Raw genomic sequence first — 13,839 nt, 5'->3', positions numbered from 1 at the left:
GGGCAGCTGAGGCTGAGAGGAAATATTTGGAGTCTTGGTTCCCAGAACGAATTAATGTCTTGGCCTTTACAAAAAAGAAAGTAGGGGAAGACAGACATACGCAACCTTCAAGCCTGCAGGACCTTAGTTCTTCTATGATAGTTGTAGGACTGTGTGTTGGCTTCCAAAGACGTGGACTCACTTTGTGGTCTGGGAATACATGTTTTAATCCAGGTCACATACTCATTTTACCGTATCTCACCCAGAATTCTAAGTGACATGAACATTAACCCATAAAATGAAGATGACGATGGTTTCAAGAGGAATCTAGCAGTAGACTGAAAACGAAAGAGGTATTTTGGTATCTTTGTCCTCCACTGGAAATGGGAAGTTGTTGGCAGAGAGAGCTGTAATGGTGTCAGTCATTTAACTCGATTGTCACAGCTGACTCTATACATAAGAACCTCACTGCTTTAGGATTATCATCTATCTATTCATATTTGTCATGGTTTATAGTTAAAATAGTCACTTCACAGGTACATGGCTGGGCTTCAAACTTTCAGAACAAATAAGATTAAATATTGGATAAAGTATATAAAAACCATTCACCTGTGGACCCACTATACTGGGCTAAGAATCTGACTATACTCCTAAATAATAATTTATCTGTTAAACGTCTCACAGATTTCCCCAAAACGAACCACACATATCACCTAATTAGAGTGCTTTGATTCCAAGCTATCCCCCTTTTAACAATGTCACAAGAAACGTTTGAAGTGTCTGTAAGTAGTTGTCTGAATTGAACTGCTTGGTTGTAGGTTAAATACATATCAGTAGAACAAAAGCATCTCTGAGAACTCTAAAGTTCACATTCAGAAACATTTTTAAATGTTTGGTAGAGGAAAGCATTGGGATGTTGTAACTAGTAAGTGTTTTCACATTTTACTTTTCTGTAACTTTTCTGTTAGAACCCAAGTATCACTAAAGTTGTTACTTAGGTTTGGGGAAAAGCTGTTTCTGTTACCATCAGATGCCTTTGTTGGTGTTCTCTTCTTCTGTACCCAGGTTCAGACTACTCGATCCTTGTATTTACAGATAATTGTTCCACAAAAGTGGTGCAGATGGGGACGATGATCCTAACCTCATTCACACAAATAACAAACTGATCCTAACCATCCTCCACACAAATAACCTCACCTTCTTAGCCTCCTCACTCCATTTTCTGCTATATTTTCAAAAAAAAAGGAAGGTAAATCTGAGAAACTAGAAGCATAGTCTGTACGTCTCTAGAACCCAGTGTCTTCTATATGGAATAAGCTTTCAATCAATCAGAGTTTTGTTCTGTTTTTTTTTTTTTTTTCCCTATGCCTGCTGCAGTCTGCTTTTATGAGACATGCAAATTATAAGAAAATAAGGTAACTTTCCTGGCCTCGGGCCATTGTATATTTGAATAAATCTGTAGCCAGAATATCAAAATGTACGTTCAAGGAACAAACGTGGTAGAAGTCTTGCCCATGACGTATCTGAATTAGCAAGAATTTCACAGACTGAGTAGGTTGGTTGGTTCGCACGCATTCACAAGAAGCTGAAAATTTTCACTTGATTTCCCAAGCCGATGTTTTCTACTCTTGGAGGAAGTACACTGGCTGAATTGTTAGAAAAGGGTTACTCAGGGACACCAGAAAGTACTCTTCACAGATGTTCTTTCAGGAGGCACAGTCATGTGGCAGCGTCCACCGAGAGGCCTCCCGCCAGATTCACCCTGGCTGATCAGCAGGAGGAACTGTAGAACCCAGGAGGTAGCTCGTTGCCACGTCCAGCTTCCTTAAGAAAGTTCCTTGGAGCAGAGAGACTGCGGGAAAATGGGCCCTCTGTTGCCTCATTCCATAGTCCATTGGAACCCTGGATTTAAAAAAAAAAAAAATTGGTCTTGGGAAATACCAAGCCTTTTAATAGAATTAAAACTCACTACCATAAGGAGAACAAACAAGTAATACACAGTGCAATAATAGATGCTTAGAAGGAAGCTCTGCGTTCAGTTGCCTCAGCTCTCAGGAGAGGCTTCTCTAGTCGGCTCGGGGAAATAGAATGTTTTTATGGATAAATATCTGCCAGTCTTTTAGAACTCCCCAAAAGCCTAACTGGAATCTTCATTCGCTCTATGGAACGGTCGAAGGAGGTGGCAGGGTTTCAGAAGAGGTCAGACCTAACACCCCGAACCCACACCTAGTATCGTGTTTCACTGGGGTCTTTGACCTGCAGGTAGATGAGCAGACTATGTTCAAACCAAAGTATTTCACTGGATTCAAACTATCATTCCTAAGGTGACGCTAGGTCCCTTCCAGAGAGGGCGGTGGGGGTAAGAAAACACGCATTTATTATCAATGTATGTTCTCCTTCGTGACAAGCTTATTTTCAGCTTGATGGGTCTGTAATTTATTTGCAAGGCTCAAACAAATTGATATTAATTCATATCCAGCCTCTGAATATTCACAGTGTTAGCTTGTAACTTTAAATAGTGTAGATAATTCATTGTGGAGTCTCAATATGAATGACATAAATTATGTTTTAATTAACTGAGATCATATAAGGATAACTTCAGTCTTAAATTTGAGAAACTCAGGTAAACAATTATAATTTAATTGCATTAACCTCCCCAGTGAACATATATTCAATAGAGGCATGCTCACTGGCAGGTTAGAGAATCAGTTGCTTTTAAAGTTAAGGAACTTTTCAATAAGAGCACAGTGTTTTCCAGATTGTTAATTTCTCTCATTTTTCACTGGGAGGTGGAGTTACACAATAGGGTTTGGTAGTTGAGAGTGCACCTGGCCGGGTGTGGTGGCTCATACCTGTAATCCCAGCACTTTGGGAGGCCGAGGCAGGTGGATTACCTGAGGCCAGGAGCTTAAGACCAGCCTGGCCAACATGGCAAAACCCCATCTCTACTAAAAAATAAAAAACTTTAGCTAGGTGTGGTGGCAGGCGCCTATAATCCCAGCTACTCGGGAGGCTGAGGCAGGAGAATTGCTTGAGTCTGGGAGGTGGAAGTTGCAGTGAGCCAAGATCGTGCCACTGCACTCCAGCCTGGGCACCAGAGCAAGACTCCATCGCAGGAAAAAAAAAAAAAAAAGAGCACAGCCTCTAGAACTCATGTTCATCTTCCAGTTCTACAGCTTCCACGCGGGTATCCTTGGGAATGTTGTTTAACCTGACTGTGCCTCAGTTTCCTCATCCTGTAAAACTGAGCCAGTGTCAGGGCCCACCTTGCAGAGTTGTTGTGAAGATTAGATAAGCTAATGCCTGTCACTTCCTGACACATTGCCAGCACGTTAAGTAGATGTTCATAGTTAGTAGTAGCTATTCTTAGAAACCTATCAGTTTGTAGAACAGGAGCTCTGTGTTCCTTGGTTGAATTCTCTTCTCTCCCTTCCTACAGAAAAATGGCAAATGCACGACAGCGGCCTCCTGAACATCACCAAGGTATCCTTCTCAGACCGAGGTAAATACACATGTGTGGCTTCGAACATCTATGGCACAGTGAACAACACGGTGACTCTGCGTGTCATCTTCACCTCCGGAGACATGGGCGTCTACTACATGGTCGTGTGTCTGGTGGCCTTCACCATCGTCATGGTCCTCAACATCACCCGCCTGTGCATGATGAGCAGCCACCTGAAGAAGACCGAGAAGGCCATCAATGAGTTCTTTAGGACAGAAGGTGCAGAGAAGCTGCAGAAGGCATTCGAGATCGCCAAGCGTATCCCCATCATCACCTCTGCCAAAACTCTCGAGCTTGCCAAAGTCACCCAGTTCAAAACCATGGAGTTCGCCCGCTACATCGAAGAGCTTGCCAGGAGCGTGCCTCTGCCACCTCTCATCATGAACTGCAGGACGATCATGGAGGAGATTATGGAGGTGGTTGGGCTGGAGGAGCAGGGGCAGAATTTTGTGAGGCATACTCCAGAGGGCCAGGAGGCCGCAGACAGGGATGAGGTCTACACAATCCCCAACTCTCTGAAGCGGAGCGACTCCCCCGCTGCCGACTCAGACGCCTCCTCGCTGCACGAGCAACCTCAGCAAATTGCCATCAAGGTGTCGGTTCACCCGCAGTCCAAAAAAGAGCATGCAGACGACCAAGAGGGTAGACAATTTGAAGTCAAAGATGTAGAGGAGACAGAACTGTCGGCTGAACATTCCCCCGAAACTGCAGAGCCTTCTACCGATGTCACGTCCACCGAGCTAACGTCGGAAGAGCCCACGCCTGTTGAGGTATCAGATAAGGAACTGCCACCAGCTTACCTGGAAGCCACGGAGCCAGCAGTGACACATGACAAAAACACCTGCATTATTTATGAAAGCCATGTCTAATACCAACCCCGAAAAGCTATGCATATCCAGAAAATCAGGGGCTGCTCCTTGTAATACAGATGTAGTTCGCACTTGCCGCTAAGCCTTACCAGAAGACTCTCATCCCTTAGCTAGGAGTGACGCCACTTTGAAAGGGGAAGCACCTGCCTGCCGTGAATGGGACTGGCATTTCCCCAGTAGAAAAGGATGCAAGAAACATCAGGGTGCAGAATTGATATCAAACAGAAGGTGTCTGTCTGTGTGATAGGAGTTTCAGAGGCTGATCTCTGCCAAATACCTTAATTGGTGATGCCTTCTTGGCAAAGAGTCCACCGCTGTAAGATATTCTGAGTTCAAGAACCCTGTCCAATGCACACTGCATTGCTTTTCCTTTTAAAAAGTATAGGTCTGCTACAATAGCAAATGCACGTACGTGGGTTTTTTGCACTTTCTTCTCAGTTTTATTTACTTTGGCTGTTCCTTTTTAATGGAGTCCTTGTGATTGATACTAATTGCTCTTTCTGGGTTAGTCCTCGTTGCCATTTTTGTCCTTATTTTTCCCTAGAACACGTACCTCAGAGACTTTGGTGTCAGTCACCAGTACCAGGGCTGATATCTACAAGTGACATTACATTTGTTATGTTCCAAAGTAGTTACGAGGCTTTTTTTTTTTTTCATTCCCCAGGCCTATTTTCATAGATTGCTTTTTTTGTTCATTTCTAATGAAGCTGCTGTTGTGAAACTGAGAAAAACTTTGCCCCGGAATAGCACTTTAATAGTCAAGAAATGTGTTTACCTGTCTGATTCAGAGAGCCTTTTGGTGAGCTCAGCTGAGGTGTGGAGGGAAATAGGAAAAGGTTAAATAGACCCACACCACCCATGAAAATCACTATTTATGTTTAAGTTACATCATCCTCCAAACAAAGCCTGATTCTTTACCTGGAAAAATTATTGCTTCCAAAGACAGAGGAGTCAATGAATTCCTATAGGTTGTAGACTACTGGCTTCCAACCAGGCTTGCAGGGACCACATGCTGTTGGATGACTCGGACACTTGATTTTGAAGTCATATAACCAGGTCCACCTTTGTGAACTGCATAGCGGACTTGGCTGTCCTTAAAGGGGAGAGGGAAAGATTCAGGTAATAGCAAAGGGAACTGTGCCATCAAGTTTCATGCCAAAATCATTGAATAATTATTCCGTCCTGCAAGAAAGTAGTTATATGTGAGGTGCATGATGTTATGGAAAGAAGAAAAAGTTAGTCAGTCAAAGGCTTAATACCTTCCCCGACTGTGCCAATATCCAGCTGCCTGGCTTTGGGCAAGCCTGGGCCTCAGGTCCCTTATCTGTAGAAGGGGCAGAGGAGACGAACTCTGAGCACCACTGAAATGGTCTCACTCTGTTACAGAGCCAAACTAATCCTCGCTCCTTTTCACAATCACGTTAAAGAAGACTTTGGCTTTGATCTCTCGGTCCACCTAACATTTTCACACTTCATTACTTAAATAAGATTGTTGGTTTTGAGAAACTGTAGCATTTTAAACAAATTGTGGATCTTCTCCTTCCAAAAAAGTCATTAGGACCACATCTGCAATTGAGATTTAATATTGGCGAGAATGAGTCATGTTATTTCATTTTCTCTGATACGCAAAGGAGACAGAAACCTTAAACTCATAAGGGCCTTACCTAGCAAGCCACATCAAGTGGTGGGGTTTTGATGTCTAAGATTGCATAGGCCGCACTGGTGATGAGAGCAGACCCAGATGTTTACTCCTCACCCTGTTGCCGTCTGGACAACTCCCATCTCTGGGGTTTAATCTTTTTCATCTGTAAAATATGCAGGTAGCACCCAAGAGTCTACAGGATCCCTTCTAGTTCAAACATGTATAGTTTCACAGAAAGTTTGCAATCTTCCAGGATAACCAACCCCCACTGCATGAGACAAGCAAAAATGGGTCCGTGAAGTTGGATGCTTTTGCCATCCCAGCTTTACGACAAATGTAATCTGGCTCTAATGGAGGGCAGTGGGCTTGGCTTTAAACCTAGCCTTGATTTGTTGATTTATAGATTAACTGTTGTGGAAGCTGATAGGAGCTAGCTAGTCATGGAGTTTGATCAGGCATCCCTTGGAAAGGACTGAACTTTTGACTTCTAATAGAAGTGCTTTGGGCGGTCACATAAAGAAATGAGTAGTGAGAAATTCAGAGAAATCATGACTCCTGTTCGGGCTCTCTGGACTAGCATTGTATGTTTTGGGGTTGCAGAAAAGCTTTAACTCCAGCTCTTAGAATATAAAAATTTTCCAGTTGTCATGAAGGCCCGCAGATTCTTTACCATGGGTTTATGTGCCCAAAGCCATCAGAGGACTCAAGTTCATTTTGTGATATGGTATGAATGTTACTCCGTTCTATTCAGTTCTCATTTCACCCAAACTCACCTGCAGGTTTCCACATGGAAGCAACAGGAGAAGGCATCCATTCCACCTAGACATTGAATAGTGATAAGAAGTTAAAAGTGGGCAGATTTTAGTGGAGCAAGAGCAGACAGACATGGCCAAAGAATGTTTCCCAATTGGTTTTGCTGCTTTAGACTGCAGTCAGGAGAGAGTATATAGATTTTCAAAACTTTCTCCCTCTTTAAGGCATCAGAATGCTCTCGATTTTGATAATAGCCAACATAAAGGGAGGTTGGCTTAAAACAGGAATTTTTCTTTCCAAAAATGCTACACTCTTCCTATCCATCCTGCAGCTTCTTTGTGAAATAAGAGAGGCCCTCTTGCTAGAATATGAAATACAGAAGACTTCGTGACTTTCAGCTGATTTTTCAAAGACAAAGTGAACTGTTCAGCTTCATAGAAATTCATGTGTGTGACTGAACGTGTGTGTGTACACACTCGTGCACATTGGACTCATTTGGGCAGTTTTAAAAGCTTGACACTAAATCCAAAGCCTCGTCCTTTGGGTCTTACGTAGTCATTCTTAAAATCCATTTCTGGCTTCTGAGTCATCCTGGTCATATCTCTAGCAATGTTTTTCTTGAAATTCTGAAAATGATTCACGTATGTGTATATTTAATTCATTTAGATGATCTGTAAACTTGGATGGTATTTATTCTAAATGGGAAAACCAATTTTATATGCAAAATCTATGTAATTTTTAATGGTTTTGTTTTATATATTATATTTTCATATCTTTAGGGCACATCTACTATCCTCATCTTTTTGTATACCATACTTAGCAAAAAGAAATACTAATACTTGACTAAAATCTCTAGGAACCAAATGTGATACATGTGATATATAACTTACAGAAATCGCTCTAAAAATCTCTGAATGTCTTATCCACCCCAAGCATTACTGTGCCGTGTCATTATGTCCAGAATGATTTGTCTTGAATGCTTATGAGCATTCCTTTTTCACTACCAAGGCTGAAAGACCTGACATCTCACACAGTGGGGTTCTGGAATTCCCCTTTCCTCCTTTATCTGTTTTCAGTGTTTGTTTCATTTTTAATTGCACAAGTCTGTGTTGTCTAACCTTTGTTTGGAAGGGCAAATATGAGATAACAAGAAAGCAATGTGATAGAAAGACTGGATGAATTTATGGCTGTGTAAGTTATTTTAACGACTGACAAGAAGTTTTAAGTCTAATGCTTGGATCTTTATTTACTGGGGATCTAGGATCTACTCGGCTCTTTAGCACATGAAGAAAATGTCAGGTACAAAGGACATTTCCATGTTTTGAACAGCACGCTCTGAGCCCAGAGCGGCCAACACAAATTGGCTTGACTGTAGAAACGCCGCTTCCAGCTGCTGGAAGAAATGGTTTAGAAAGGCAAACCAGATACCTGTTTATTCTGCCCTAGGAAATACAGTGTTGATCAGTGCTAAAACTCTTAAGTGGTGCTCCCTATGGTTCTTTTAACTGGGGATATCCTTTCCGTGTTTCATCTGGTACCAAAATGGAGCATTTACCTTGTATTTCAGATACTCTGTTTTCTCAGCACTGTTCAGATACTTTGCTTTACCTCTCTTCACATATGCTTTTGGCAGTCACTTCAGTAATTCTGTAAGTGTTTCTATTCTTGGTTTTTAAATCAAGTTACTAGTACTCTTTAAATGCCTACCAAATCTCATTGTATATTCACATTCATATTTTGGGCATCAAGATATTGGTCATTAAAAAAAAAAATCCTTCAGTAGATACCACAGTTTATTTTCCTAATGATTTTTTGGGGGTTCTTCACTGAATCAATTGTGGGGCAAAAATCAAATAAAACAATTGATTGTGTTTTCCAAAAGATTTTGGAAAATGCATTTATCTTTTATTTATCTTTTCATCAAGAAGATATCATATGAGCATTTATCTTTTCTTCAAGAAGATATCATAGGATGATAATCTTTAACAAATTTTTTTAGAGATGGAATTTATAAAGAAGTTAATACTAAGAATATCACAATCAAAATTGAAGCTAGAGAATGTAAAAATAGGAAGTAAATAGTTCTAAGAATATTCTGGCATAAATTATTTTTATTTAGCCATTAATAGAAACCTCCAAATGTGTATCTCAGACACCACAGAGCTGCTAACAGTGAGAGTCAAGGAAGATGCTTGCACTTAGATTTTATTTGTTGCATTTCAGTAGTTCTGGATGTCCTTTGTTAAAATTGGAACATGGAACAATGTCTCTAGACAGAAATGTCCATCTGGTGATTCTGTGAACTGTAAAATGTTCACTTTTTAAAAATAAAGATGTAAACAAATGATTCATATATAAGTTGATATAACAGTAGCAAAAACAGAAAACCATGTGATCCATCCTGTATTTTGATTGATGCTTTAATAAAGGGTTTGCACAGGTGTGTGGAATGTGTGTCGCGTCCCACCTGAAGGGTGGTAACTGTGGCCTGACTCATTGCTTCCCGTGGTATAAAACCTGCAGTCGGTTCTTACCCCTGCCCTTTGCATCTGCAGCATTTCTTGGGAAAAGAGAAAAATGAAGCAATTTATATGTACAACCTGCATAATTTTGTCCCACTACAGAAGCCTAACTCTGTCCTGACAAATTTTATAGCAATCGATTTTAGTCTATATCAAGAAATAATTTTTAGCACATCACATGGAGCTTGCTTTAGAGAATCCAAGAAAGAAGCTCACATCCCTAAAGCATTCCACAGGGAGAAGACATCAGTAGCAGAATGCCACAAAACACCTAGACTACACCAGATCCAAGAACATGCTAAGTAGGTTTCTTCCTTCCCCCCACCCTCACCGCCCCCGGCCCGTCATCTAGGCTGGAGTGCAATGGTGCAATCTCGACTCACTGCAGCCTCCACCTCCCAGGTTGAAACGATTCTCCTGCCTCAGCCTCCCAAGTAGCTAGAATTACAGGTGCCCACCACCATGCCCGGCTATTTTTTTGTATTTTTCGTTGATATGGGGTTTCGCCATATTGGCCAGGCTCGTCTAAAACTCCTGACCTCATGATCCGCCAGCCTCGGCCTCCCAAAGTGCTGGGATTACAGGTGTGCGGTTTCTTTGACAATCAGTAAACAGCAAAAACCAAATTCCTCTTGGATGAGATGATTTTGTGGAGTATATATAAGGGAACCGAGAAAGGAGACTACCAAATGGAAAGTGACAAATGAAAAGGGCGGCAAATCAGTGGTGTACTGCAGGGTAAACCAAACAGGCAAGCAAAACAGCGGAGTGAGTTATCCAGAATTTCTGCTTGCAGCCATCCACAGGTTTGCTCTATTAAATAAAGGATTTAAGCTGGGCACGGTGGCTCACGCCTGTAATCCCAGCACTTTGGGAGGCTGAGGCGGGCGGATCACTTGCGGTTAGGAGTTCAAGGCTCAGCTGGCAAACATGATGAAACCCCATCTCTACTAAAAATACAAAAATTAGCCAGGTGCGGTGGCACATGCCTATAATCCCAGCTACTTGGGAGGCTGAGGCAGGAGAATTGCTTGAACTCGGGAGGCAGAGGTTGCGATGAGCTGAGATCACACCAGTGCACTGGAACCTGGGTGACAGAGCAACACTCCGTCTCAAAAAGAGAAAAATTTCAAAAAAAAGATTTTAGCAAATTACACTGGTATAAATGGAAAAATTAACCGTGTGTCATCACAAAAGAGAAAGTAGGAAACTTTTGTCCTAACCGGGAAATTCTGGCTGATGCCTATTGTCAAGACCCAGAACAAACAGCTGCTCATTTTTTTTTCAGGTTTTGGAATGCTGTGTTCTGCCTGGCCTTCCTAGTAAGGCTTAACATTAACAAATGATTTTCAAAGAAGCATATAGTCACAGAGTTGGAAAATATGTGTAAGGGTATCTGATTTATTTCAAGATTTGTGTTATACAAATCTTTTCCACAGTATCCCTGGCAAGTACTAGTTCACCTCTGAAAATCTCTGAGACAAAGGGGGAGCTCATGATCTCATGATATCATGTTCTGTTGTTAGGTTTCAAATGCTGAGTCAAGAATCCTAATAATAGTACCCCACCAGTCCTTATGGAGCCATGTGGAGCTGGAAACATGAAGTTAGTCCTGGTACAATAAAATCATCTTTACTGTCAAGACAAAACTAAAATTATAAATATGTGAAAGAGAAGACTACAAAAACAGATTGGGTGTGCCTGATACTACTACATTAGCTATATGGCATGTGGTGAACCCCCTTTTGAGTGAATGGTTTCTGCCAACAGGGATGTTGAAGGCAGAATCAGTTACACCCCCCCAACCCCTGAGATGCCATAAAGCTACAGCTCCTTAAAGAGTTGTTCAATAACAAGGAAGAAAATGAATTAACCAGCAGATTAATTGCCTCGGTTGATTAGTATGTTTTTGAAAGACCATTAGAATTAACTTCCTGAAAGATGAATGGATGGATGGATGGATGGAGTGATATACTGAGATATTTTTAAATAGCAATTGAATTAGATTTGGCACCAATTGCATTTACACTATTAGATAAAATGAGGATACTAAGGGGAAAATAATTTTCCTAAGATATGAAGTAACAAATATTAAATAATCTTTGAAAATGAACGGAGGTTGGGTAATATGAGTTTTTCAAAAAACAAATTTCTCACTACCGATGTATTTTCTGCCTCTGCTCCAGTTCATTGAAAAAGGTGAATAGTTTTGGTGAGCCCTTGCAACTAACTAAATGAGTGGATTTTCTTACAATTGATTTGTGTTTTAAAGTTCATTACAGAATAGGACTCCCAGTGAACCACGCAAAAAATCACCTGAGCATAGAAATCCAATGAAATTAGGGGACTTTCTGCTGTTCAGCATAAATGCAGTACAGCATCCTTTTCCTGAAAGTTTTCATGATTTATATGAAGCTGATGTACATTGGAGACATCTTAAGTGATCAGTGTCTCTGATTTAAGCCAGATTTCCTACTTAAATCTGATTTACTGTGTCTGCTCGTGCTGTAGACCTCTGTTTAGATACTTGGTGAGATAGACGAACAAAGTCCCAAAGCTTTAAGAGGATTCAGAATTCTGAAAACCACCAAAGTTTTGACACAAAATGGAAAGAAAGACGTTTGTCTGAAGAGGGTCAAGGGATCCTCTGACAGCTGCATAGATTGCCCTCATTGTTAGCTGGTGTTTTCTATTCTCTTCCCTGCTAGCATTACCTCAGCTGTCTGACCAGCAGACCAACTTCTTATGCATGATCTAAACGCTTGGTTATAGAAAGATTCCAGAAGAAAATTCATCTGCCATGTAGCAGGCCCTTTATCAGTTTCATGCTGGGTGTGTCTGAAATTATTTAAAACAAACCTTCCAAAAACTAGGACTCAGCATTATATTTATAGAAGTGTTTTCATCTAATAAGAAATTCGATCTGTGATGATTGTTGAGAAAGGAAAAATTTTTAAATAAATCTGAAAGTGTTAAGATCTCAGAAAAATTAATGGCATAGTCTACATTGTATTTATAGGGGAAAATATGACAGTCAATAAGAGGAATCTGTGATCGTTAGATTGTTTAATGTGCAGAATAACTTTCTGTATCAATTCAGCCTCAATTATTTGGTTTCATAACAATAGTTGAGATACACTAATGATATTTCTGAACGCTGTCAGGTCCTGAAAAAAAATCCAAATTTAAAAATAAATACTTTAGTATCATTATGACTATTTTGTTACCTTCTCTCATTCCATAATAAATTTGAGGTGATTGGATTAAACTATATTCTGCTTTCTTTGAATCCTTTGAAATTGGTAATTGCTGTATTTCATACATGCTCACAAACTCCCGGTAACCTATTAGTGAAACATTTTACTCTCAATCATTTTGAATCAATGAGAAATTTACAGTATGATTATAAAAGCAGAGCAGCTGAGTGATCTATGAATGTTTCTTTATCTGAAGCTTAGACAGGGAAGCCTTTCCGCTAATATCTTGTTACGCTATGCTCGCAAGTGGGGTGTGTGGTGGGAAAAAGACTGCAAGGACCCCTTAAAACATTTGACACATTTCCTCCAAGTTCTTACATATGGATTTGAATTGGCTTTTTAAGCCTTTTTGTTTATGAGATTTTTTTTTTAAACAGTCTTGCTCTGTTGCCCACGCTGGCGTGCAGTGGCACAATCTTGGCTCACTGCAGCCTCTGCCCACCTGGTTCAACTGATTCTCCTACCTCAGCCTCCTGAGTCACTGGGATTATAGGCACACATCACATTAAACATTTACATTCACCTGCATAGAAAAAATCTAATATGGTCATGATTTTCCTGTGTGAGAGAAATCTAAAAAGGATGGCTAAGCTTTTTGATACCTAATTTAGATTCAGTCCGTTACCCAAATATTAAATTTAAATCCCAGCCTCCCAAAGTGCTGGGATTACAGGTGTGTGCCACTGCACCCAGCCAGAACACATATTTTTAAATTAGACTTTTTATTTTGAGATAATTGTAGATTTACAGGTAAGAAACAGTACAGAGAAGCCCTATGTATCCTCTACCCAGTTTCTCTCAGTGATAACATCTTGCAGAACTGTCATTACCAGCATATTGACATTATACAGCTTTCAACTCTGACTCAGATTTACCCAGTTTTACATGTACCTATTTGTGTGTGTGTGTGTGTGTGTGTGTGTGTGTGTGTGTGTGTGGATGTGGATGTGTGTTTAGTGCTATACAATTTTATCGCATTGTATGTTGTGTATCCTCCACCACAATCGGGATATAGAACAGTTCCATTACCACAAAGATACTTCACATTGCCGTATATAAACACGCCTCCATCCTCCCAACCCCAGAACACATTGTTTAAAAATCAGTAAACTCTGCTTCATTAGATAACTGCAGCATGTCTGAAACCAACTGTAGTCAGTGTTTTTCTGTAAAAATAAGTGCCAATTTATCAGTTTGTTGACATCTGATTTCCCGTCACTTTTAAATAACTTGTACAGTGCAGATAGAGACCTGGTTTGTGAATCGGAGACATGCATACACTTGAAGGCCTAGAAAATGCTTGAGAAGCAGGAAG

General features: G+C 40.6%; 1 protein-coding gene across 5 annotated transcripts in view; it reads left to right on the top strand.

The window, feature by feature from the left end:
* MFAP3L (microfibril associated protein 3 like) overlaps window positions 1-8,506 on the top strand; it is a 42,062-nt gene extending 33,556 nt beyond the window's left edge. For all 5 annotated transcript variants that reach the window (XM_032298656.1, XM_032298654.1, XM_032298655.1 and 2 more), the window contains one exon: window positions 3,419-8,506. In XM_032298656.1, coding sequence (XP_032154547.1) covers window positions 3,419-4,350 — 932 coding nt within the window. In that variant the 3' untranslated portion in view covers window positions 4,351-8,506. The remainder of the gene's footprint in view (window positions 1-3,418) is intronic.
* The last annotated feature ends 5,333 nt before the right edge of the window (window positions 8,507-13,839 follow it).

This window comes from Sapajus apella, unplaced genomic scaffold, assembly GCF_009761245.1.
Source record: "Sapajus apella isolate SASKATOON/1434 unplaced genomic scaffold, GSC_monkey_1.0 scaffold39, whole genome shotgun sequence".
NCBI lineage: Eukaryota > Metazoa > Chordata > Mammalia > Primates > Cebidae > Sapajus > Sapajus apella.
This window is presented reverse-complemented; position numbering and strand designations above follow the sequence as displayed.